The sequence below is a fragment of the Ambystoma mexicanum genome, chromosome 5p, assembly GCF_040938575.1.
Source record: "Ambystoma mexicanum isolate Mex_15411 chromosome 5p, UKY_AmexF1_1, whole genome shotgun sequence".
NCBI lineage: Eukaryota > Metazoa > Chordata > Amphibia > Caudata > Ambystomatidae > Ambystoma > Ambystoma mexicanum.
Genome location: NC_090930.1, coordinates 40,648,278 through 40,675,329, shown reverse-complemented (window position 1 = coordinate 40,675,329; position 27,052 = coordinate 40,648,278). Strand labels below are relative to the sequence as shown.

Genomic DNA, 27,052 nt, shown 5'->3' with positions numbered 1-27,052 from the left:
TGGTATATACTCTGATGGCACAGTATGGTTATGAGGTGGTATATACTCTGATGGCACAGTATGTTTATGAGGTGGTATATGCTCTGATGGCACAGTATGATTATGAGGTGGTATATACTCTGATGGCACAGTATGGTTATGAGGTGGTATATACTCTGATGGCACAGTATGTTTATGAGGTGGTATATGCTCTGATGGCACAGTATGATTATGAGGTGGTATATACTCTGATGGCACAGTATGTTTATGAGATGGTATATGCTCTGATGGCACAGTATGTTTATGAGGTGGTATATAATCTGATGGCACAGTATGTTTATGAGGTGGTATATAATCTGATGGCACAGTATGTTTATGAGGTGGTATATAATCTGATGGCACAGTATGGTTATGAGGTGGTATATAATCTGATGGCACTGTATGGTTATGAGGTGGCATATAATCTGATGGCACAGTATGTTTATGAGGTGGTATATACTCTGATGGCACAGTATGTTTATGAGATGGTATATAATCTGATGGCACAGTATGTTTATGAGGTGGTATATAATCTGATGGTACAGGATGTTTATGAGGTGGTATATACTCTGATGGCACAGTATGTTTATGAGATGGTATATGCTCTGATGGCACAGTATGTTTATGAGGTGGTATATAATCTGATGGCACAGTATGTTTATGAGGTGGTATATAATCTGATGGCACAGGATGTTTATGAGGTGGTATATACTCTGATGGCACTTGAAGCGTATTAGGGATGCACTCAAATAGCCGTGATAGTTCATGGGGGTTGATATATGCTGAGGGCACAGGGACAATATTGGGGCCTAGACCCCAATGGCACAGTTCACCAAATGCAGCAAGTTTATCTGGGTTATACTTCAGTTGAATATCTGTCCTCTGGGGTATATAGAATCTGATGGCACACATAAGTTATGGGACAGATGCAATGTGGTGGCACAAATAGGATATGGGTTTGCTACATGGCGCTGCCATGTTTAGGTTATGTGGCAGCTGCACTACAATGGCCCATGTAGGATGAGAGGAGATGCACTTTAATGCCGCATAGTGGTTATAGGGCTGATACAATCTGATGGCACACGTAGGTTATGCGGTGGATACTCTATGGTGGCACATTTGGGTTATGGGCCAGGTACTCTATGTTGCCACATATAGGTTATCGACCAAATACACGATGTTGGCACATAGAGGTTATGGGGCAGATACACTACGTTGGCACATTTGGATTATGGGTCAGGTACACTATGTTGGCACATAGAGGTTATGGGGCAGATACACATACACTATGCTGGCAGATATAGGTTATGGGCCAGGTACTCTATGTTGGCACATATATGTTATGGGGCAGTTACACTATGATGGCATATAAAGGTTATGAAACAGATACACCACTTTGGCACATATCGTTTATGGAACAGATACACTATGTTGGCACATTTAGGTTATAGGTTAGGTACACTATGTTGGCACATATAGGTTATGGGGCAGGAACACTATGTTGGCACATATAGGTTATGGGGCAGATACGCTCTGATGACACAGGTAGATTAAAGGGTTGACCCACTGGTGGCATGGTGATTAGAGGGTAGATATTCACTGATGACACATAGATCTTCTGTGCGGGAGAAAAACTGATGGCAACGGCAGAATGTAGGGTTGACACGCTGATGGCATGTGAGTTAAAAGGTATGTACTCTCTGATGGCACAGGTGGATGAAATGGTTGATGCAGAGATGGCATGGGGGTTTAAAGGGTTGCTAATTCTCTGATAGCAAAGGGAGCATCTGGGGTAGATACTCTCTGATGGCACAGGGGCATCTGGGGCAGATAATCTCTGATGACACAGGGGCATCTGGGGCAGATACTCACTGATGGCACAGGCATCTGGGGCAGATACTCTCTGATGAAACAGGGGGCATCTGGGGTAGATACTCTCTGGTGGCACAGGGGGCATCTGGGCAGATACTCTCTGATGGCACGGGGCATCTGGGGCAGATACTCTCTGATGAAACAGGGGGCATCTGGGGCAGATACTCTCTGATGGCACAGGGGCAGATACTCTGATGAAACAGGGGGCATCTGGGGTAGATGTGACATTGGGTGTTCCCACATTGGGGTACTCCATGGTGGCACAGCTACCAGTAAGTGACGGAGCAGTGCTACTGTGGAGGATTGGCGTTTCTGACAGGATAAATGCCAGCCAAAGAGTGGCCAGCAAGTATATCCTAGGAGCAGGCGTCACCCCCTCTCTCCGGGGGAGGAACAACGCCTGGGATAATGGGGGCAGCATTACTGGGGTTCAGCGTGCCACAACCCTTCCATCTCAGTAATGCAAGGTTTTGCAGCCAGATGTTGAGTCATCTGCATTTTGGGCTTTGCAGCCCTGGTCCTGAGTGGGTCACCAGCTTGGCATGGGCTGCCGTGCATGCTGGTTGTTCTTCCTTAACATTGGGGGTTTGCTCCTTGCGATGGCACAGCAGGAGACCACCTCAAAAGAGGCTTCTTGGGTGTGCCACCTCTCTGGAGCAGCAGCTTTTTGGATTTGAAATGTGTGTGACCTTAAGTCCATTGGGGCACAAGCACAGGTGGTCAGCTGCCCTTGCGGGTCTTTGGCCTTTTCATCCTCGTTCTTCTCTGATCTCCACCCTCATTGACTAGGCCCAGCATTCACTCAGGCTCAGAGATGATTAGTGAGATAACATCCTGCACACACGACCCGAGCTCATACTTCCCCATACTTCCCTTCCACACACTGTGTGATCCTGGGCAAATCATTGTATCTCTCTTTGCACCGTTTCCCGTAGTTTTCACATTGGGCAAGCGTTGGCAGAACGCAACTGGCCAACACCAAGTCTGGAATCTTTCCTTCAGCCAAGAGGATGCTTGGGAGGTTTCTAGCTGCACCCTATGTCCTGATGGGTTCTGCAGGTGGAGAGAAGGTGCCGTCTCTCCCACTAGGCACTAATGAACAGAGAGGCTGCACAGAGCAAAGACAGGCAGTGCAGAGGGCGCAACGGGAGCTAGAGCCAAGCCACTCGCAGAGCTTGCACTGATGACAAAGTGGCCGACTGGAAACACATTCAATAGGGTGATTTTAAAAGCGTTCAACGCAGATTAAATGTGTTGTCACCGACAGCTGCAACAGTGCTGCCACCTCAGACACAGTAGGAGGCATGAGTTGGGCATAGATGGGATCACTGCCCAGATAGGCCTGGTCCCAGGGTCCATCCAGCTGGCGTTCTGCCAGTCACATGTTGGGGCCTCCCAGCACAAAAGAGGACACTGACTGAACCAGATTGGGAGAAGTGCCACAGAATTCACAAAGGGCATCTGGACGTTTTCACTGGCACGGCACAACTGCGAAATGTGTCTGCATTTTAAAGAGCATCCCATATTCACAAACAGCAAGCACTTTAAAATGCACAGCATAGAAACCCTTTCTCCTGCGTGTCTTTGGAATAGCCATAGGGAGAGGCGCGCATCTTTTTACGTGGCACTATAGCGCTACAAAACGCTGCTGTGCTAATGTCTAAGAGGGAAAGTCATGTTTAAATCGATGTTTAGCATTTCACAATGGCAGGCCCTTAATGGCCCAAGTGAAAAGCGGTAGTAATGATTGCAAGGGTGCTGCTGGCCATGGCATCCATCATATGCACATGGCATGAGTCTGTGTAAGTTAGGCTGGCTGCATTGGCAGCCTCTGCCTTCATTCGCAGCCATGCTTTATAATTTGCTGGAACTGGATAGGCCTTCTTGTGAGGCTCACCATAGCCCTGGCACTTCTAGTTAGTGTGCACTTTCCCACCTGCATTCTTAACGTTTCTGCCCTACATTATCAGCGTTGACTATACTAGGCGGGGACACTGCCCTTCAGTTAATAATGCCATAGTCATGTGGTACCTGGCATCTCTGGGTGGCTACCAGCACCTGCGCACAATGCCCCTGTTCTAGAATAGCCCCTAATAATGGCGGTATTGACAATTTCGAATCATGTTGTAGTCTGGCAGTTTGGGAGCTGAGAACATGTGATTTGCAGAGGATCACACAGTTTGTTCAGGTGGGGAAGTTGGGATTAGAAGTCATGTCTCCAGGCCTTACCGTTGAGGACATAGCCTCTAGACTCCACCTTTCTTGGAACGTGCCGAGCGGTGAGTACAGTGCGACAGGCAGTCCTCTTAGATTGCAGGGAGTGCCACTGGGTAACAGAACGTTTTGCTCTGGTGACACGTGTCACATCCCCCCTCCCAACGTTTACAGTATGTCTGAAACGAAGGCCCGTGGCGTCCTCCTCATTCGCGGACCGACAGCCCTGGAACGCACCTTATCTTCCATTTCCAAGCGATGCCAAGTCGCCAAGCAAGCTTCATGAAATTAAAACGGGTCTACAAATGAACGGCTTGATTAAAAGGGCAGTGTCATAAGATGCGGAGCAGGGTCCTCCTTTTATCAAGAGAAGGGCTGACCCTTCACCCTGAGCCGTGCACATCCCCCAGGGAGTCGCTGCCCAAATGATGCTCATTCGAGTTGAGCATTGAGGCGCGTCAGCCTTAACCAGAACTGAATTATTCGCCGCTTGATAAATTCCCCGTCATATCATACATCGCCGGAACCCTGGGGCTATGGCAGCGGAGTTTCACAATTTGAACCCGTTCGTGCTGTAAAAGAATGTGGGTTAGGAATGTGACAGTTACGTACACGCCAGGGGGCCTGCGTGGTAGACAGCGGGTGAAGGACGGGCAGGACAGGAGCCTTCAGAAATCACTGTCTCTGCCAATCCAGGCACTACTCACATGAACTGTGCCCTCAGGGTACTTGGTTGCTTTGTACATAGGTATTGAAGGGCGGAGAGGGTTGTGTGCTGCTGGATATTGCTTGTGGGGTATGTTGGAAAGCATGGGGTTGTGGGCAATGGGCAACTCTATTCCTGTGGTGATAGCCAAACTACCCGCTGCAGCTCCTACGCCTCCAGTCTACAGTCCCTGGCCGAAAGCCATAACCATTCACCGCCCCGGCCTCTGTTATCTTCCCACACCTCTTCTTATCGCTTCTATCCTGAGCCTTGAGGAAGCGCCACAGTGGGCGTGAAACGGGTGTCAGTAACAAGGGCACCCTACAATGACATGTAGAGTGATTGTGTGGTGTCCTTCGAGCTCCTGTGTACATACTTTGGAAGGGCACCCAGGTGAGGGTCCCTGATGAGAGAACCCCTGTGCGTTTTGGGGGATGAATAGGCCAAGGTGAAGGGTCTAGATTTTTCAGCCTGGAGGGGTATAGTTTGTACCAGAGACAGGGAAGTCAAGAGAACTTGGCAGTGCCCAAGGCCTGCTTCCAGCATTTAGGTTGAAAAGCTTCTGGCCACCCCAAAACCACCCAGCAGCAGAGGCTCTCCTTGGATGTGGGATAAACGTCATGACCACAGCACTGAAGACTGCACCCGAGGTGCAGTGCGGGCCTCTTCTGACTGGGGGCGCAGTAACCGTGTCCATTATGGGGTTTGGGGACCCTTATCAGGGCATTCGTGGTTATTTTTGTTGCGTCATTTATACAAATTCTCTACAAACATAAAATATTGTCATCGATGTCCACCTTGGTTGGTGGAGGTCTTAGAGTTATAGAAAACAATTCAAATCAAAGCAAAACCCGACCCAAATGACCCTCTGACCCCTCCCCGCCCTCCCACCTCACCACACTCGGTAAGATGCCATTTCATGAGTACTCAGCAGGAGTCACGTGGAGTCTATTTCGCATCATTGCGGGCCCTTCTGAAAGTGGGAGGTCTGGGGACTGAGCGCCATGGAATCGCCCCAAGCCTTCTGTCCTTGGGAGCCCCACTGAACACCCCCTCAGGCTTCTTGATTCTGTTCCTTAGACATGTTTAGATCATGGTCTGTACTGGGTCGCCAAATGGAGGTGCCGCGTGTCCGTCGGGCCAGCGTCTTTGTGGACTAGTCTAAAAATGGGGGCACACTGTAAGGCATGAAATGAAAGTCTGGCCCCCAGTCCAGCGAGACTCCTCAGGTTTCAAATCCATTGTCTGCACCTCCCCAAGATGGCAAAAGTAATGCACTTTATAAACAAAGAGAAAACAGCAAAGTAACATTAGAAGTATTCTCTAGGCCACATACTTCACCGGTGTGTTTGAGTTGGCGGGGCAAGGGGCCTTAAAGTGCCTAGCCTCCAACTCCCTGCCTATGATTCTCTGACATATATGAAGGCGTGAGACGCACCGGAGACAGGTGGAAGGTGTTGTGGCACTTCCTGATCACCCCTGTGTCACCGTCATTCTGTACACTGCTGGTCATGGCCTCCACCAGCTGCCGCCGCCGCCGCTCCAGTGTGGCAGTACGACTATGTATCCACTCGCTCTACCTAGAAGGAACAGAGAGGTGTTCCTCCCACGTAACATTTGCTCCCCAAAAGGGCCAAGGTTGAGTCCATCCTTCTGGAGACATCACCACCATTTTCTGAGAGAGGTACTTCAGACATGGAGTTCTTCTCACATTGCCCGATGGCCGACAGCATATCCGTCCACACGCTCGTTGCGCATCCACATTCCCATTTGGATAAGGATAGCGCCAATCTCTCACTCACACATTATATAGTAGATCCAATTTTCCTGATATGTGACCGTGCTTCCAAACACAAGCTCAATTTGTTTCCATGAAGAAGAAATTGAATCCATCCTCTCACTCGTTGTAGCCATGCACCTGTGTGTATGGCGATATTGCCATTTTCTGATTTTTCATATTCGCAATCCCGCGTTGTCGATGTTAAGGCCATTCTCGTATAAGTATTCTTGAGGGATGGTGATATAGCCAGTCTCCCACTCTTCTCTTCTGTACCTCCACATGGATGTGTTATTGCCAACCACTGACTCTTGTCACCCTAGACGGAGGCTATTGTAACCATTCTCCCAACCATTATATCAATACCCCTCAATCGATGTTGCAATCCTTCTCCAGGTTGTTGAAGCCATTCTCGCGCTTCATGAATTCCTACTTTTCGATTGACGATTTTAGAGGCATTCCCATTCGCATTATATCCAAAAAGTTAGATGGATGATGGCTTCGCGACTCTCTGTTGTGTTATATCAGCACTCTTTGGAGGGTGATATTGAAGCAGCCGGTCCACTCACTATAGGCAGGATCTTTGATGGTCAGTGTCACGGCCGTTCTTACAACTGCTGTATCCAAACTTCTGAAAGGTCAATGTTTTAGCCAGTCTCCCAAATGGTATAGCCATTCCCTTTGATCGATGGTAATATAGATGTTATGCCACTGGTTGGACTGTACTCCTAGATGAATGGTGCTACAGCCATTCTCCTACTCGTTGTAGCCCTACTCCTAGATAGTCGATGTTATAATCCATTCTCACGATTGTTGTATGCATTCTCTCCGGGATAATGTTACAGCAATTCTCCTGCATGTTATTTCCATACTAGTCGATGAGTCATCAATTTACACTCGCCTGAAAGAACAAGTTCCCAGATGGGCCACGAAACATTACCGACTCTCATGATCAAATGATAAGCACACTCTTTGAGCGGCACCAATAAATTCACCTTTACGCTCGCATGATAGTCACACTCCCAGAGAGGGAGTGTTAGGTCCACCATCCTCTAATCCCAGTTATGTTGAATCTGCTCTCCCAGCGGAGAGATTGTCCTACTGCTCTGGATTGAGGACATTTCCAAGGGCAGTGCTCTCAAATGTTGTGGGTGGTGAGGACCATTCCTTCCTGGATGGCAATCAAGGGTAGTTTTCTTTGCGCCGCCTCTGTTTACCTGCTCATGGAGCAAGAGGAAAGACCTCCCCCCTCTCTGGAGATGGTGTGCTCGTGAGTGTCTTACAGGTGGAGAGGAAGGGAGGTTTAAAACTATACTCTGGTTGTGGAATGTGAGTGTGGTAGCCCGGTGTTGTTAAACCCGGTGGCAAATGTGTTGTACGGATGAAGAGTCTGGAGACCCACCAAGGAATTGGGGATCATGGTGATGGTGTTTGGTGTCATCAGAGGGATGTCATCAGGGGAGCGGCGTAGAGTTAGCGTGTAATCCGGCAGTGAGGTAAGCCGCAAGGCATCGTGCGCTTGCACGGCTTCACACTCGTGGTGTGCCTGATTCATCTGAAGCGAGGCCATCTCCTCTGGCGTGTGGCTGATGTCGTTCACAGCATTGCGCTGTGGACTGGGCTGCCGGTGGGTGTCCTGGCGCCGCTTGTCCTTCCGGTAATAAAGGGCAGCGAACGCCAGCACGTTGAGGAACAGCAATGAGGCGCCGACCGCGATGGTAACGCTCAACTCAGTGGAATAGTCTCGCGGGTTCTCGAACCCCAGTGTACCACCAGGATCCTGATCAGGGTTGGAATTGTATGTTGGGGAGCTGGGTGGTCGCTTAGTTGTCCAGATCTTGCCGTTGGGCCGGCGTGTAATATGAGAGTTTTGCGTTGTGTCTGGTGGTGGCACTTTGGTGGTTGTTGAGGTATACTGGAACATGTCGTGCAGGTTGTAGAGGTGAGGGACCAGGTGTTTCCAGAAGGCCACCTTAGTGGCGCGGTAGTGGTCGCGCACTCTTGGCTTCAGGCCAATATGCAGGTACAGCTGATCTCGAGGGTTGTACTTGGACCAAGCTACTTCTTCGAAGCGGTTGGCTTTTGTGTGGATGAACTTTGTGTCCTGTGGAACTGGCTTGTTAGGGTCTCTGAAATGACAAAAAGAAATACGTGAACGTTAGAGTTTTTTTTTATTTTCCTGTTAAATCACAAATTAGGGAAGCAAAAATCAAAGGTTAATTCAATGCCCCCCAGCCCCACTATGTGTTTGCCATGAAAGCCTTTGGCACGCAGAATAGGACATGTGTAAAGCAGAACATCACAAAGCCAATAATTCAGGATCAGGTCAACAAACAATGAATGAACCTAGATTAAGAGAACACGAGGTAAAAGGTTATTCCAGTAGGTACGTCATGAGCCCCAATATGAACAAATGGGGAAGGCCTCCCAGTGCATTACACCGTGTTAAAAGGGCAAAGATGGCCTACAATGAAAGCGAAGCTGGGCACATGAAGCAGCAACCAGCTTAGTACTATCAAGGTAGTGTGCCATGCCAGATTCCTACCGCTTCTAAGCGCTATACGTAAAAGCTGTAATTAATGCCTAATTTAACGGGTCTCAGTGTATCTGCTCAGGAAGGGTGGAGGTCTGGGCCCTTGGGAATCCCTGAATTGTTAAGAGCACTTCCCAGTCAGAGTTGGGGTGTTGGCCAAGCAGTGCAAGAATGAAAGAAATGAGCTTGCCCCGACCCCCATTGTTCCTATTATTCCATAACAGGGGGACACACAGGTCTGACAAAGAACTTCTTACCTGTGCTCTTGGGTTCGTGCACTTGCAGAACCCAGGCCCACGGGAAGCCCTGCCAAGTGATTCTCAAGGGCCAGTGCCCCCCACCCGTGAAACTGGGAAACAGAGCGGCGCCATCTTTCTCATGGGGGTCTGGCTTTTAGCAGCTCGTGATCTGTTCGGGCTTCTTGGAGCAATCTGACTTTATCAAACATTTGAAATGCCATTCTCTGAAAATCTCTTTGATTCACACGGCATTCCATACCACAGAATAATGTTTGCATTACAAAGAGATTACACATTTTTCTTTTTTATTCAATGTATCTCCCTAGTTTATTTTTTCACAGAGAAATGTATAAGACACTCTGTATCGGTGCCCAGAAGCCTCGACAGTCTTCGTGTCTAGAATGAGCGACAAAGGCGCCAATCATGAAAGACAAGCAATGTAGCAGAGTAGAGCGACATACAGTTTGAAACAGTTTTTTCCCTATAACACAATTCCTTCATATTTAAGCATACACTGGGTAGGTAGGTTTATCATACAAAAGCCCACACTCTGTATTACAAAATGCTGACACATGTTTTGACCTGAATAATGATTTAGCTGCAAGCCTTCTTCAGGACTGGCAGTGTTAGATTACTGTGCAACTTGAGTAGCTGCAGGGTATTCAGCATTGTAATAGGTGCCTCAAACATGAAGTAGGAGCTGGAAAAAAGCACTTATAACCACCCTTATTTGCTAGAAGCAGACATCTTCCAGCCTAAAGATTACTGTAGTCACAGTAGTCTGGAAACGGGTGTCTACTTTCAAACTATGCTCATTTGCGGTCTGTTGTGGAGGGGATTGCTTGGAAGAAGAGGTTTCATTAGGGTTAGTTATAGGGTGGTGAACTGCATTCAAAACTCCCGCCAAGGGTTCTTACGTCACACTGTATCTGGGTCGCAACCTCAGTGCTTCTCATCACGTGCCATTCACGCTGCTCGACCGTGGGTCTTAGTGGACATGCAGCGCCCCCACCCGCACTAATGAGACCAATGAAAAGCAGACGTGCCCTGCCGCACCTCCTGCAGGTGTGGAATTGAGAACCCTGCCATTCACAGGGACTGACCCTAGGAGAATCCTGCAGGAGTGCCCCAGAAGCCAAGCTCTCTAATTCAGCCCCACAACCAACCACCAGTAGATTTGGCTAGCATGTCGGTGCTGGACTGCTCCTGTGGGGGGGACAGGACTGATATTCCAATGGATATTTCTCCTCTGTGAAAGATACAATGAGCTGAAACGTTCTAGATGACCTGAGTAGCATCCCTCCCAGAGTACAGGGTATTAGGCCATGTTTCTAGTCAGTAGGTCGATGTTGAGATCACATTTCATTTTTGGGAATTAGTGAGTCTTTTATGGAATCTACTTAAATGTCTGATTCCCCTCTCTTTATTTTTGGGATTTCTGACATTTTTCGAGGCTTTTGCAACCCTTTTTGACTCACAGTATATTTCCCGGGTTTCCTGTCATGCTCCGTAAACAGTGGTGGTTTCTATGCACGCTATTTTGTCCCTAGTGTGACTATCACCATTGATATTGATATTGATATTTCTATCGCGCTCGTACACAAGTGTTTCAGAGCGTGACAAGGCAAGGGAGGGGAACAGAGGAGAATAAAACAGCGATCTTACTAGGCCCAGTGACATTGAGAATGCACCAGTGCATGGGAGAGGGGGAGGGGAAAAGTGCATATAAGGGGGCAGAAGTGGAAAGTGCGAAGCAGAGGACAAACATATAAATAACAATAAATTAATAATAAAGGCAACAAACAGTGGTAATGCAGCCAGCAATTTGCAAGTGCTAGGTTTAAAGCAGCAGGCAGGGTAGGTCTGATAAGTGCAGTGCAACGTCAGTCCAACTGCTAATTTTTGCAGTACAACATGACTTTGCACTGACTTTGCACTGCAGAAATACGTTTTCCACAGTTCCATGAACCAGGGTCTGTGTCGGCAGGTGCAAAGTCACTTTTCAGCACAACAGTAAAGTCACTTTGAACAGTGCAAAAATTCCATGAATCAGGCCATTACAGTCTAGAAACAATGTGTTGTAAAGTAGAATTCTGTTTTTCTATGTTTACTGTGTGTTCCAATGCCTGGTTAATTTGTCTACCGCTCCCTTGTGTGTGCCTACCGCTGGGTAGTGGGCTTGAATTGTAGTATAGGGGTGAGAACTGTCTTAGGACACTTAACTGTTTTTATGCATAAACTAGGTATTTTTACTTTGAGTTATGTTTACTTTTCTTAAAATACTTATTATATATATATATATATATATATATATATATATATATATATATTCAGTAAGAAAGCTTTGTTAAAGGGACGTTATGGTTAAGTTGCGCTACTAAAAACCTATGAAATTCAGTAAAAAAACAGTGTTAAAGGGACGTCATGGTTCCAAGTAAAACCAAAAAAAATCTGAAATTCGCCAGTTATGGTAAGATAAACAACCATAACTTGTGCCACCACCGTGCACTGCTAAGACTAACACCCAGGACATCAAAGATGACATCACAAATGTCATTTATGACATCACCGATAACATCACATGTGCATATACTTTTCATGAAACCTCTGTACAAGGGATTCTTATTATAATGTTGACAGAAACAGTGTCAATGATAATTGGAATAGATATCTTGAGCTATGTAGTGCATTAGGTAATGCATTGATATAAATAGCATTCTATTATGAAGTTCTTTACACTATACTAAGCTACTCAAGTGTAAATATAGGCAGTGTGTGCAGCATACATCATGGAGGTGCAATATCCATAATCTTACCATGTTGAATAGTGAAATGATACATTCTTTCTTATTAGGGTTCTGGGTACTGTGCAACATGTAATACGTAGCTAATAAAACCACTTACTATATAATTTCATTATTACATACAAAACACAAAGACACAACAACACATACAAATATGAGTATATATAGAGAAAGTGAAGTACGCAAAAAAGCAGCAGTAGAAGCAGAAAGTGTTCACAATCTAAATGAGTATCTTTATGCACAGAAAGGGTTGCTCTGCTTCAAACCTACTACTTCCCTATGTACAAATATCACATTATGTGACTGCCCCTAAATAAAATAAAATAATGCAAACACAAATATGAGCACATCCAGAGAAAGTACAGTACTTAAAAAACAGCAAAACATTAAGAAAGTGTTGATAACCTTACTGATTGTGTGTTTTTCCTATGTATATGTTTCACATGCTGTGAGTGGACCCTAAGAGAATTATTGTAAGAACATATTTAAAGTATAATTCTATAAATATAGTACTTTTAGATTTCTTTGTTCCTAACTATTACTGTCTAAGATATATCACTAAAGGAAAAGACAGTGAGTCAGACATGTGATGTTATCAGTCATGTCATCAATGACATTTGTGATGTCATCTTTGATGTCCTGGGTGTTAGTCATAGCAGTGCACGGTGGTGGCACGAGTTATGGTTGCTTAGCTTACCATAACTGGCGAATTTCAGGGGTTTTTCAGTTTTACTTGTAACCATAACGTCCCTTTAACAACGTTTTTTTACTGAATTTCATAGGTTTTTAGTAGCAAACTTAACCATAACCATCCCTTTAACAAAGTTTGTTGACTGAATTTCATAGGTTTTTAATACCACAACTTAAATATAACATCCCTTTAACAAAGTTTTTTTACTGAATATACATTTTCATAGTGTGAATTTGATAGATGTTTACTAGATTCCCTTACTTTATCTACATGTAACAAAGAACATACTGAACCCCCTGCTAATGATGTTGATGTCCGCAGACTTTGCGTATGTCCGCGAACGGACGTGGACAACATCAACACTACCCAAACACTCAGGGGGTATCTTAAATTGTTCTAGCATGCAATATAAACACTGCACAGGTTCAAAAAGCAGCACATACACACATTATATGTAATAAAAAATAAGAAGTTGAACTTGTATATCTAACACATCAACCATCCATTTAAATACCACAGGTACTAAAATGGAATATACCAAAACAAAAAAGATATGTGTTAGGCAGACTCCTGTGCGGTGCCCTTAGGGACCGCTACACACAATTAAGACTACAAGTGGTAGTACAAGTTCACCTTTGGTACAATCCCGTACTACACTGTTAAAGTGGTAGCAGTAGCGGAGCAGCCAGGCTTATCTCAAGAGCAAATGAGCAGTAGTGGAGATTACACAAAGGACCACAGTTACTGTGACTCAAGCAAACACTGACTCAAGGTTTCAGGTAAAAGATATAAGTACATTTATTTTTAAACCATCTGTTATAAAACACTTCACTTCTATAGATTGGAAACCACACGTAAAATACACCACACACAACCAATTCCACTTGTGCCAGTAAATTCAAGCTAAGTACATTAGGATTTGACAGATCGGTGTTGCAACACTAACACGTACCCGCGGATAGAAATGCTCACGAAGTTATAACACACTTTGTACTTAAGAATTTAAAACAAGGGAAAAGTGAATAAAAAAATCAAAGGCAATACTTTTTCAAGGCAAGGAGACTCGAGGACAAGTTCAAAGATACAGATCAAAGTCAATAGGCCTGCGCCAGTGTCAATGGAGCAGATGCTCAGTTGCCGAGGATCACACATTGAACAGTTCCAGATTCGAGATGCCAAGAGTTCGTAAAGATTGTCAACTTGAAGGAAAAGTTATAAGAAGGAGGGAAGAAAGAACAAATCTTCGTGGAGGAAAAGGGTTCACCCCGATTCCGGCTGGTCAGACGGAGAGAAAGACCAAGTGTGCACAGTACCTTATTCCGTTGGAAAAAGCTGGTGCCGCGGCAGTTGTTCCTGGTAGTTCCTGCAGACTCAGGGTTTCTGCGGCTTCAGTCATGGGGACAAGGAGGACGACGTCTGGAGTGATCTGCACTACCCAGGGATGAGGCCAGCAGCAGTGAGAAAGACAACGATTAATAAAATGTGTGCTCCTTTAAATCAGGAGAGGGCTCTTCTGATGGCTATCCGGACCACTACAGCACAGCAGCGATTTCGACACAGGAGAAGATTCTCTGACTGAAGAAAAGACGAGCTGGTTGATCCCACCAAGCTCAAGGGAAGAAGACTCCGGACTGGATCTTCTCTTAGTCGTTGAAGGGGTAGATAGCTCAGGACTGCAGCAGGGCTTCACCGAGACTCGGGGTTGCAGCAGCCATCTTCTCCGCTTCTCTTTGGTTCCTTGTAGTTCCAGAGGCGACTCTGCCTTCTAGCTCGAGAGTCCTGCCTTTTATGCCAAAATCCCCCATTCACACAGCCTGGCTGTCAATCACTCAGCAGGGGGGTTATCCAGCCCAGACAACCACCTCAGCCAATCAATACAAAGTGCGACTTGGGTCTCCAAGGAGACCCTGTGCAGGGGGTGACTACACCCCTCCCTCACATTCAGCCCACCTAGACATACAGACGCCAAAGGAGGGTTTCTGGTCAGAAGCCTGCCAAAGGTCGGCAAACAAAGGAGGTAAACCTGGTTTGCTGCACAAAGAAAGACCCAAGAAGGATGTTAACAAAAAGAAATGGTGATTAAACCCAACCGGAGCCAAAATAAAAAGTATTTGGGCTAGCGGGTTTAAAGTTTGAGGCTACTAAAATAGCCTAAAACAATACCTCGTTGTGTAATATAATCATGGTAGGAAAATTAGGGTAGATACCACTGCCACCAGCCAAGTCTTAATGTTAAGGGAGCGAAACAATGTTCCAAGAGGTACAGCTAAAAAGGGTTAAGAATTAACCCTTTCCAATACTCCATATAAGATGCAATGTATTGGATCTGTGGTTAAATGACTATGTAAAGTTAATGGCAACTTTACCCTTTTCTGGGGGACAGTAGTCAGCCCCAGAAATGGAGTCGGTGGGAAGTTGAAACGACAACCCTGTGTCACTGCACTGAAGGTGCTGTGTAAGGCACAACAGTGTGGGGCTACTGAAGTGGTGTACTCCAGAGTCCACAATCACAAAAACAGATGAAATACACATGGCAAAACACAGGTAAGAGTGGGGGTAAGCTCACACTCTTACCAAGTGGAAACAATACACTCCAGAAATCCAGCAAAGCTGCTGAGGGACACACTAGGTAAGGAAAATTAGCCATCGAATGAGAATTCTCCTTAACAATATGCTTCCAACATAATTACCTCACAGAAACTGCACAGCTAGGAGTAACAGCAGACCTACACAACAGTAAGAATCCAACTTATCAGAAACTAGTAAGTAAACTTTATTATTCGTATATATTTCTAAACCTTTTGTATTAGGTACACTAAAATTAATATATTTTTGTTTTTTATACAGAAATGTCCAGTACTTTGGAATGGCTTGAGGAAAATTTCCCACATGCGGAAATGTCTGAAGACAGTAATACTAATTGTAGACTCTTCTCTTTATAAGCAAATTAATAATCATCACTTTATGTGCACTTAACATATATATATTTTTTTAACAGCCCATACAAACATTGAAAATAATACACCAAAAGACACATTGGAAAATACTGTGCAGCGCATGGAACATTAAATGGACATGCTCATGGAAAATTTCAATCTTTTGAAACATTTTGTGGCAGACCACATAAAAGAAAACATTAAATACCATTGTCCCACATGTACCAGTTCCCCCTCTCCATGTTCCAGTCAACTATCCTCAAACCCTCAACACCAAGAAAAACGTTTTGATGAGATTTCAATCCCTTCATCTCCTCCCATCCATCCTCTCCAAACCCCTAATTCCCCTGTATTTGTGTCACTTTCTGCTTCGCTCTCTCTTTCATAAATTGTGTATCTGTATATATATAAAAATATTATGTGTCTTTTAATTCAATCCTTTGTGTCTTATTTTATTTTTAAAGTCAGCTAAGGTGTCCGCGGACAGAGCGCCTGTCTGGAATGTTTGTAATCAGCCAAAATGGTGGTGTTCTAAGGACACTATACTTGTCCGTACCGTTCGCAAGCAAGATGGAACTGTTCTTAGAACACACTCGGTGTGCAGGATGTCCGTAAGTGAACAAAATGGAGGTGTCCTAAGGACACTATACCTGCCCGTACCGTCCGCAGGCAAGTTGAAACTGTCCTAAGAACACATGCGGTGTCCAGGATGTCTGTAATTAAACAAAATGGAGGTGTCCTAAGGACACTATACCTGTCCGTACAGTCTGCAGAACATCTACGCTCATGCGCACCACACCCATAAGTCCTGCGAACATTGCGCCTGTCCGTAACTGTCCGTCTCACATGTGTCGCACTTTTAATTTGTTGAGGACCTGAACACTGTCCGTAGAAAACCTGCGCGCATGCGCATGACAGTTCCCGTGCATTTGGTGTCCTGCGGACACCCGTTCCCTTCGCAGACGTGTTCCCGACGTGATCATATGACCGCACCAATGCTGAGCGTGGACACTGTCCGGTTCCCCAACATTTTAAAAGAACTTTTTCAGACAATCCAAATTATTTTACAGTAAAAATTCACCATTGCACATGTCCCAGACAATGACCCTGGCTTTCCACATACTTTTTGGAACATTTTGAACCTTTTTGGGTGTGTTCAATCTGTCCGCGAAGCGCACCCCTCCACCCCTATAAAAGGCCACACCCCAGAGCTGATCTTCATTGTGCTTCTGGCTATTGCAGATCGATCTTTGCTGCCTTTGCTGCTCTGGCTGAGATTATCTCATCAACCCTGATGGCATCCATGGCTGCTGTTGCTAAATCTGCCTCAGCACCACCCCCAAACCCTCCACCACCACCACCTCCCTAAGGACCTGCAGAGGGGAACAGGCATGAGGATGTAGAGGACGAGGATGAAGAGGATGAGGTAGAGGAACGCCCTACTACCAGCACTCACCGGGAGTCTTGGGTGTGGGTGTGGCAGTTGTTTATCATTCATGGTAACGTACCAAAAGCATGTGCGAACAAGGTCACCTGCAACCAGTGCAAAATGATGCTGGGTCGTGGGAGACGTGGTTCGTACAGCTTTGGTACAACATCCATGAAGCGACACCTAAAGTCGTTCCACGGTGGGGCCTTGTGATGAACGTAGTAGGTTCAGTTCCTCTACCACATGCTCTGTTTCCGCTCCTCTCACCACAAGAGGCACTCCTGTGGGAGAGCGCATCCCTCCAGCTGCCCCTCACAGGCCATTCACAATGCTGTTGACCCTTACCTTTCAAGGGTCACAATATTGTGTATGTACTGCGACACAGTACTCTGCAGGGGGGAGATTCTTCGAAGTGCTTTCGAGACTGCGGTAACAGAGTACCAGAAGACCTGCTACCTACCTAAGTAAAGCCCACCCTACATCTTCCTCTCTCCACCTGCCCTTTCTTATCCCTGTGGTTGGTGTCCCTTCATTACCCTCCTTTCCCCTCCTCTCTTAGTGTGTCGTGTGTAAAAAAACAAAAAAAATATAAAAGAACAAAAATGAAAAAAAAGGCTCTTTCAAGAGACTCCTTTCACAGTTTAAAAATAGAAGTGGAAAATAAACAGTGCAGGGCCCTGTGCATTTTTTAGAAGTTCACGGTCAGTTCTAGGACATTTAGGGCATGATTCACAGGAAGTGGTGGCTCTGAAAAGAGCCTTTTGGTGGTGTTTTTGTGTGTTTGAAAAACTTGGAATCGTCAAAATCTACTGCAAAACAGATGACTGTAATTCCAAAAAAGGTTGCAATGCATTTTGTACATTTATCAAAAGAATCTGGTTGCCAGCATAAGTAAGATGGACTCCATCTCTGCGAAAAATGTATGTGCTACGAAACATAATATTTTCATTGGGAAAATAGGACATGCCAACATCTCTTAGAAAGGCACAAACAGCCTTATTGACATTGCGCCTTGCTTTCTCCATATGTGGACCAAATGAAGAAGAACGCAGCCACATTTTTCTTTGCGCAATACGAGAAAAAATTACTTTAGAATTTGGAAACATGTCCATGACCTTCCCAAGTCCTTCTTTCATTGCAAATTGCAAAGAAATTCCAGACACATGTCCTAAACTGTTCCCTCCACAATCAATTATAATTATCTCTGGATGATGCTCTGTCTCTAAAGTAGCACAGAGAGGTACCAAGTCCAGCCACTTAATTCCACGCACTCCATGCCAGTGCACTTCCACATGAGGGAATCCAAGATCTGCAGCTACTCCACAGCGTTCTGCATGCACCTCCAACCAATGTATCCATGAGTCTCCCAAAATCCAGATAATCTGTTTTCCGAAACACACAGCCATAGCTATATGTTCTTCTCTCAGGAAAAAGACGTTCTGACAAACTCTCTCCTTACACAGCACACCCAGTAAACTTTACTGACCAATCCCTAGCTCTGCTCATTCTCATTTGCATGCCTCTCCACCCCAAAACCCCTGTATGTGATACGCACTGTCCGCGGACTACCGCCATGTCCGCGGACATATCGAAAACCTGAGCGGGGTGAATGTAAAATTAAATAGTGTGCCCCATTTCCCCTTTGAGGTTGGCTCTAAAAAGAACAGTATTCTTTTTTTTTGCAGATGCTTGACAGACACCTGATATTTTGTATTTTTTGTTTTTTTTTCTTCTTACTTTACTGCTAAAATCTTCACATAACCTTCTCCAAAGCAACTCTTATATTTCAAAACAGCATAGCATTTCCCAAAAAAGATAAGGAAAAGCCATCTTCTTTAAAATAAACAGCATTACTGGAATCAATATTCTCATTATTACAGAAAAACATACCAGCCTTAAGCATGAAAGCACACATGCCTCGGTTGATTGCACACCTGCCAATGTTTTGCTGAGGGCAAAAAACAGAACTATTGTCCCATATTGCCCTAGGTAGTAATCCAGAAAAAAAGCCTTTGGCATTTGGAAGGATGTTCATTACTGCTTGAACCAAGTGTTCCAAATATGCCAACAAAGTAGCGGCACTGACATAGCCCAAATGGAAAGCCCCATAGTGCAAAACTACCAGATTCGGACTATTCATCCTGCCCATATCTTCAAAAACTTGTACAATTCCCTGTACATTGCAATCAGGCACAGTGCTCCACAACACCTCCACTCCTTTAACATCGAAATTGTTCGCCACATGCCTGCATTGAGCATACTGCTGTAAAGCATGCACAAACATATCTCCAAGCACCACACCCTGACTTTCTCCACCTCTGCCATCTTCACTACACACAGTCTCTTTCAACACAAATCCACAACCTTCACATCTGATTGGCAGATCCCTACAGTCCCCTTTCCATGCTGGATTTGCTGGAAAACCCCGGATGTGGCACGTCCTGCCCGTGGACAGCCGCGGTATCTGGGGAGCGTGTAACTCTAAGCCAGCCCTTCTACCCTTTCCACATGACTCTTGGTGCCATTCCCTCATTGGATACAGCTAAGCAGTCACACCAACCATCCACCAATCACATCCAAGACTTCTGCATCTAACTCCATCATCAGAGTTCCGCACTTAAAATGTACTGTTGATCACTCTGAGGACAAGTCTCATATCATTGGAAAGCACCTACTACAAAAACTACTCTACAAGTCTCCAAGATTTCTACTTACAGCTGCATGCATATCCACATGCATGAATACAAACTACAGGTATGCATATTTTATTCACAGTACATGTACAACTCTTATGAATGCATATAAACAGAGTAATGCCAGTAAACCTTCATAACCTATAAAATCAACTTATTCCAATTTTTCCCATCTACTATAATCAACTGTCACTTCCAAACCTGTCTGCTATCTACAACACAGCTTTAAAAAACCAAGTGAATTTCATACACTTAAAATTCTACTAATTTGCAAACCATGTTGAACTAACATATTGTAAATAAAATACAAAGGCTGCACATAGTCAAATGAAATGCATGCATATACTATGTTAAGATATCAAACAAGAATACTACTACAAAAACATAAAAATCAACGTCTAAATTAACATTAGTGCTATAAACACACAAAATTACTAACTTATTTCTTTTACAATTGCAGTGAAGACCACGCTCCTGAAAATCAGCAGCATCCGAACTACAAACAACATAGCCGAAGAAACCTGCTCATTCCACAAAAAAAGAGTAAGTACAATACTTCCTTAATATTCTTACTTTTACTCAAACACACTGTGTAGTTCATTCATGTAATTTGTGCACCAAAAAAAACTGAGATTTCGGAACCATTCTTCCCACAAATCTCCATGTATTAAACAGGGATTAGCAGGCAGAATGGCACACACATCCCCGTTTTTTGGAGCACAAATAACATAACTCAACCCCTAGAATGTTAGTATTACAAAAGAAAAAACTGTTTTAATTTTATACCATTAGATTTACTATTAGTGCTTCTCCTCACCACTAGCTCAGTTTCTACTGTCATCTGAACCGCAGGATAGTAACACACAAATAGAAGAATAGCCTTCCCAACTAATTGTAGCTGGCCAAAAGTCTGTAGAAAGCAACGCTGAAATAGAGCAAATGAAAATAAAAGTGTCAACAATAAGCATCCATCTCTAGCAAAAGTTCAAACAAAACAACTAATGCAGTCATTTAGTGAAACAAAACAAGCTTCCAGTACAAAAACTTTGCCTCCTCTATCAAAATGGAAAACGAAACAGAAAATGATTAACAACAATTCAGCTACCACTACTGCTAAAACTGCTCCTATAAATCTTGATATACTAGCAAGTAACCATACCAAAAAACGTATTTTAGCAAAAATGTTCCACCACAGAGTCCTTCCGAATCTTATAAAAACGGGATACAAATCATGCACAACCCTTCATACCTACCGTAGAACATTAATCTTAGAAGCTTTCAAAGAAAGTGCAATCCTTCTCAAAAGAAAGTTATTTATTTTAGTGTTAAACAGAATGAAACCACTAACAAAACTAACTACTAAATTACAAAAAAGACTTCTCAATAAATGGAATGTCAACAAAAATAACTTCTTAAATATCTGTGGAGGTGAATGGAGTCATACCACGAGCACAGAACCATATTTTAATGAAGAAGCATAGAAACAAAACCAAACAAACACAATTGCCATACATAGCAGTGGGTGATGTTATGAAAACTTAATAATACCATAATGGAACAAGAAATACTGCTTACAAAAATATCCCCAGAAAACTCAGAATTACCTCTCCAACCGACTGAACCAGAACGTCCAGTATACAAAAAAGTGTAACATTCCCAAAAAATATTTCAAATCTTTATACCAGTTCCTCAATCAGTACGAGAAAAGGCAAAAACAAATAAAAAATGAAACTGCTGCAAAATATGGATACCTGTCCAGTGCACAAATACACAGGACTACAAGGACATTCAATAGCCTGCATTTCAGGACCTATTTGCATAAGCACCTTTTTATTATATCAAAATGATATCAACACATCATTCAACTATAAGAAATCTAGTATATAAACTGTACTATGCTAAAAGTCCTGCTTTAGCACTAGCCAATTTAAATAACAATCTTCTACATGGTATAGCCAAAGACCTACTCGAAGAAATCGACCATATCCAGAAAAAATATTTTGGAAGTGAAAGCCCTCTTACAAAATGCAATAGCTTTACAACAGAATAGCAACAATTCTGCACATGGCAACCTTCTACTACACACATACCAAAAATAAATACTAACATTTAAGAGTACATCCATTGAAGTACCAAACCATGTGTGTGTGTGTTGCCGCAGAACTTTTTTTATAAAAGTAACACAAAAACTATAGACATAACATACAAAATAGAAGATAATGAAGATTCCAAATGGTTTGAATTAGCTCTCTACCTTATAGCATAAAACAAATATGAAATAACTGACCCCTTAATAATGTTCAGTTACTGCACTACAAAACTTGACAACAACCAAACTCCTTCACGTGCTATCACAAATAACTTGGAATTATTCCCACTACCAAAACCCCTCCAACAACTCAATTTATATGAGAGCATCATAATTCAAACAGTGCACCCATTTCAAGCAATAATACACCTTCAACCAAAAACAGCAAAATTACCTCCCTATGAATTGGTTAAAGGCATTCGTGGCAAAGTAGTTTATTTACCATTAGATCTAAAAGAAAATGTGCACACTCTCGGAGTGCAACGCCTAACAGAGCAATCTTTAATTGTCTTAGTAATTGGTGTAAATATAAAAAAATAAAAATATTTGGCATCAACTCGTAGACTTACATAAAGTTAGACAAGCCTTGCAATATCTAAAAGACAATAATGAATACTACAAAGAAATAAATATTGAAGAAAACTTAAGGGAAACAACTGAAATAATTCAAGAGTCACCAGAAACTGCTCAATTTGAACTTCTAGATCCTGCTACAGTATCCAATATTTTAGACCATTATACAATTCATCCATCACACTCTAATGACACCATAGAAGATGCACTAGAAACGTACCAAATGCGACAAACCAAAGGATCACCAATCAGCATATGGGAAAAAAGCACAGAAGCACATGCTTTTCTTCTACTCTTTCCTACTGGCAAAGGAGGAAGGTACGATGATAGACCTATTCAAATAACAGCATCAGAATATCGCTCATTACGAATGTATTCTGAAGATCCCAGATTTAGACAAAATGTGGAATACATATTCCACCGACTCTTTGAAAGTGAACTAGCAACTCTATGTTACGGAGTTGCACACACATTGAAATCAGGAACCCACTTTCAAAATATGTCAGCTACGCAATTAATACAAAAAGTGCAAGAAAAAGATGATCAATCAAGCATTACAGATCTGTTAGGAAACATGTGTGGTATTAAAGAGTACTGGTTCCGGCGTCACGCAGATGTACGTTGTATGATAAGAAACCTTGGCCCACAAACTTGGTTTGTTACATGAAGTTGTGCAGAAAAAATCATGGGAAGATTTACATGATTTCCTACGCATATCAAACAAAAACAAAACAAACCTAGATATACTAACACCTGGAGAACTTTGCTCTCTAGATTCGGTTAATGTTTCAAGATATTTCCATCATCGTTTCATTGCTATGCTGCACTTTATTTGTAATAAAACTGTTCTTCCCCTCGAAGAAGAGCAACATTTCTTTTGGAGAAAAGAATACCAAGCCAGAGGAGCACCACATATCCACATGCTTTTATGGATTAAAGATGCTCCTAAATTTGGTCAAGACAGTGATGCCACTGTTTTACAGTTTATCAAAAAATATGTCACTTGTGAAATTCCATCGGAAGCAACAATTCCATCTTCTTGCACAAATTGTACAATTCAAAGACACAAATGTGGCAAATATTGTCGTCGCAAATACAAAAACAAAGGGAAATACTACACCAAATGTCGCTTTGGTTTCCCTAGACCAGTTAGAGAAACAGGTGAAGTGAACAACTTCATGTCTTCAGTTAGACATAGTGTTAAAGGTAAATCACCTAAGAACACATATTACAAAGAACAGAAGAAGCAGACTATATCAATGATTACAATGCAATCATTGCCCTCTTATAGAATGCAAACATAGATGTGCAGTAAATTGCAGACAATTGCACTGCAGTTGCACGATATGTTACAGCCTACTTAACAAAAGCAGAAAAAACAGAGCTTCAAGACTTCTGGAATGACCTATCATCGGACAAAACACTATCTCAGAAATTGTACAGTTTAGGCATAAAAATGCTCTCTCATAGAGAATGTGGCTCCTATGAAGCTGCATATCGTTTAACCAGTACTGCTTTGTATGGACAATTTGAAAATATAGTATGGCTAAGTCTTGGTCCTGCTAAATCTAGAAAAAGAGTTCTCAAATCATACGACGACATAGAAACAATAGCCAAAAATGAACCCAAAAAGCCAAGACAATTTGAAAAACGATTTACTAGACATATACTACCCAAACAGGAGTACCACTTTGGAAACCATGTGTCTATACCACAAAGCCCAAAACATCACATACAAAAATAATATAAAACCCAATGAAAAAAAAGGTAGACATAGAGTGACAAATTGTGAAGGCAGCTTAGTGAAACTTACCAAACAAAGCTTAATCAACCATATCAAATTGTCATTAAAAACTCCTCAACATAAAGAACTATATTACATGTCCCTTCTACAACTTTTTAAACCATGGAGAAAAGAAGAAGAAATACTATAAAACTATGACTCCTATGAAGACGCTTTCAAAGCAAATAAAAGCACTATCACTGATGTTAACTTTGCACAGTACAAAACAATGTTGCACAATGAACAGCAAAACAAAGAATAACTCCAGGCCCAACTAGATAAGGACAATCCTGACAGTAGTCAACCTTCTGTAACAGGAAGCCAAGAACCACTGGGAGAACCACTAATAACAAATGAGACAGAATTAGCTATGACAGAAGTAGAGAACATCATGTGTCACTATGAAGAAGATACAGAAGACTTAACTGTACTACAATCAAAATTGTACAAAGAGCAGAGTACCATTTTTCAGGAAGTAACAAAACAAATTGCACATGGTGTACAACATGAAAATAAAGAATGTACCTGCCAAAATTACAAACCTATACTACTATACGTCAGTGGGGAAGCTGGTTCAGGCAAAATATTGTTAATCAAAATCATCAGCAAGTTCCTTCAACAATTGACAAACAACAAACTGTCAGCTGTTGTAACTGCCCCCATAGGTTTAGCTGCCTACAACATAGGCAGTTTCACTTTACAACGATTACTACTCCTTCCAGTAGAACACCAAAACAAATTAGAATATTACAAACTTTCTACAGAAGCTGCAATGGAACTACACAGAGTGTAAACACAAATGAAAATGCTTCTGATAGATGAAGTGAGCATGGTCTCCAACCTAATGTTGGGTTTGATACACCTCAGATTGCAAGAAGTACTTAAAACAAACTACGAAGAGCTCTTTGGAGGAAAACACATTATTGTTTTCGGAGATCTTCTTCAATTGACACCAGTGAAAGGTGAACCTATTTTTAAAACATTAGGACACAAACTTTGCCATAAAACTGTTGGCAGCATAGGAAATGTCAAGCTTTGGCAACATTTCCAATACAAAGAATTAACAGAAAACATGCGTCAATCTGCAGACCTCACTCAACATTCATAAATCACAAGATCTTACCCTAGATAGAGCATTGATAGATATTGGGAACACAGTCTTTAAAGAAGGCATGAGCTAAGTAGCACTATCACGCTTACGTACACTTGACAGTCTATTTCTAATCAACTTTGATGCAAGTAAAGTAAACGCTGATATTCCTTGCATTTTAGAATACAATAGACTGCGTTCACTATACACCCCCCATCTAAAAACATATCCTGTTCCACAAAAAGGAAAATGTTGTAAAAGAAAACGAATTCAAACAGAAATGCAACAGGATCTCACTGCAAATCCTCCAAAGAGAGTAAAATAAGCTAATACTTCATCAATTACCACAACCAAAGAATAATCTATTACTGAAAGTAACTCAGGTACTTCTTCAAAGAAGCAACACACACTCCGATAAAATGACTTGGACACAGAACTATCTGGTCCATTCAAATTTTCAAATATAACTGGTGTAAATTGCTACGCAAATGTAGTAATCAATATTCTATTTCAATTCCCACCAATTGTTGACAACATTTACTTACACAGTGCAGACCAATTGTGTTTGCAAATGTTAGTCCTTCATAGAAACGCAACCAACAATCCTGACAACACATATAGTGGGTAATTCATGGATTATTTGTGCCGAAAAAAATGGGATTTGTGCACCATTCTGCCTGCAAATCCTCATTTGTTAAACAGGGATTTGCGGGCAGAATGGCGCACAAATCCTGTTTTTTTCCGGCCCAAATAATCCATGAATTACCCCCATAGTGTTCATGGAGTAAGACATGAATTGGACTACTGTGCTGGAATGGTGAAATTCACTACAAACTCACAAGAAGATCTGCAAGAATTTCTAATATACTTACTACAAGTACTGGAAAACAAAACATACTTATAAATGAAATCTTCTAGATTTCATACATGTGGAAACATACATGCACTCTCTGCAACAATGTGGCAGAGGAACAAATCCCTAATGAGCGCTTTGTGTATGTATCCATACCTAATTGTGAATCCGTTCCATTTCAGCAACTTGTACAAAATGCAAACCATGGTAGATTATGTACTACCTGCAATTCAGATAATTGCTCTACCTTACTAATACAAACACATAGTAAATACGTAATACTAATGCTCATATGTTACAATGCAGATGGTACCAAAAACAACTGCAAGCTGACTGGATTCACAAATAGTCAAGTATCACTTGGTAAGAAAACCTTCACAACAATAGGTATAATCTACCATGCAGGAGCCACAACCAATGCAGGTCACTATACTGCATGTATAAAAATGAAATGTGGATGGTTCGAATGTAATGATAGTACCATTACTGTAGAGCAGAGATTACCAGAATTTAATAACTAATCTGTACTTGAACATTAACAAAACTTCAATTAAAAAACTATAACCAGTTAGAATACGCCAATAGGTATCTAACTGCTCCAAGATTTTTCAACAACGAAACAAATAAATCAATACCACTAATAACTAATCTGTGCATAAACATTAATCAAACTTCAATTAAAAAACTATAAACAGTTAGAATATGTCAACAGGTATCTAACTGTCTGAATATTCTATAACAACCAAACAGAT

At 42.6% G+C, this 27,052-nt stretch overlaps 1 protein-coding gene across 4 annotated transcripts in view; it reads right to left on the bottom strand.

Annotated features, from left to right (window-relative positions):
• Positions 1-1,930: 1,930 nt before the first annotated feature.
• NLGN3 (neuroligin 3) overlaps positions 1,931-27,052 on the bottom strand; it is a 1,023,628-nt gene continuing 998,506 nt past the window's right edge. For all 4 annotated transcript variants that reach the window (XM_069612391.1, XM_069612393.1, XM_069612394.1 and 1 more), the window contains one exon: positions 1,931-8,716. In XM_069612391.1, the coding sequence (XP_069468492.1) occupies positions 7,897-8,716 (820 nt within the window). In that variant the 3' untranslated portion in view covers positions 1,931-7,896. The remainder of the gene's footprint in view (positions 8,717-27,052) is intronic.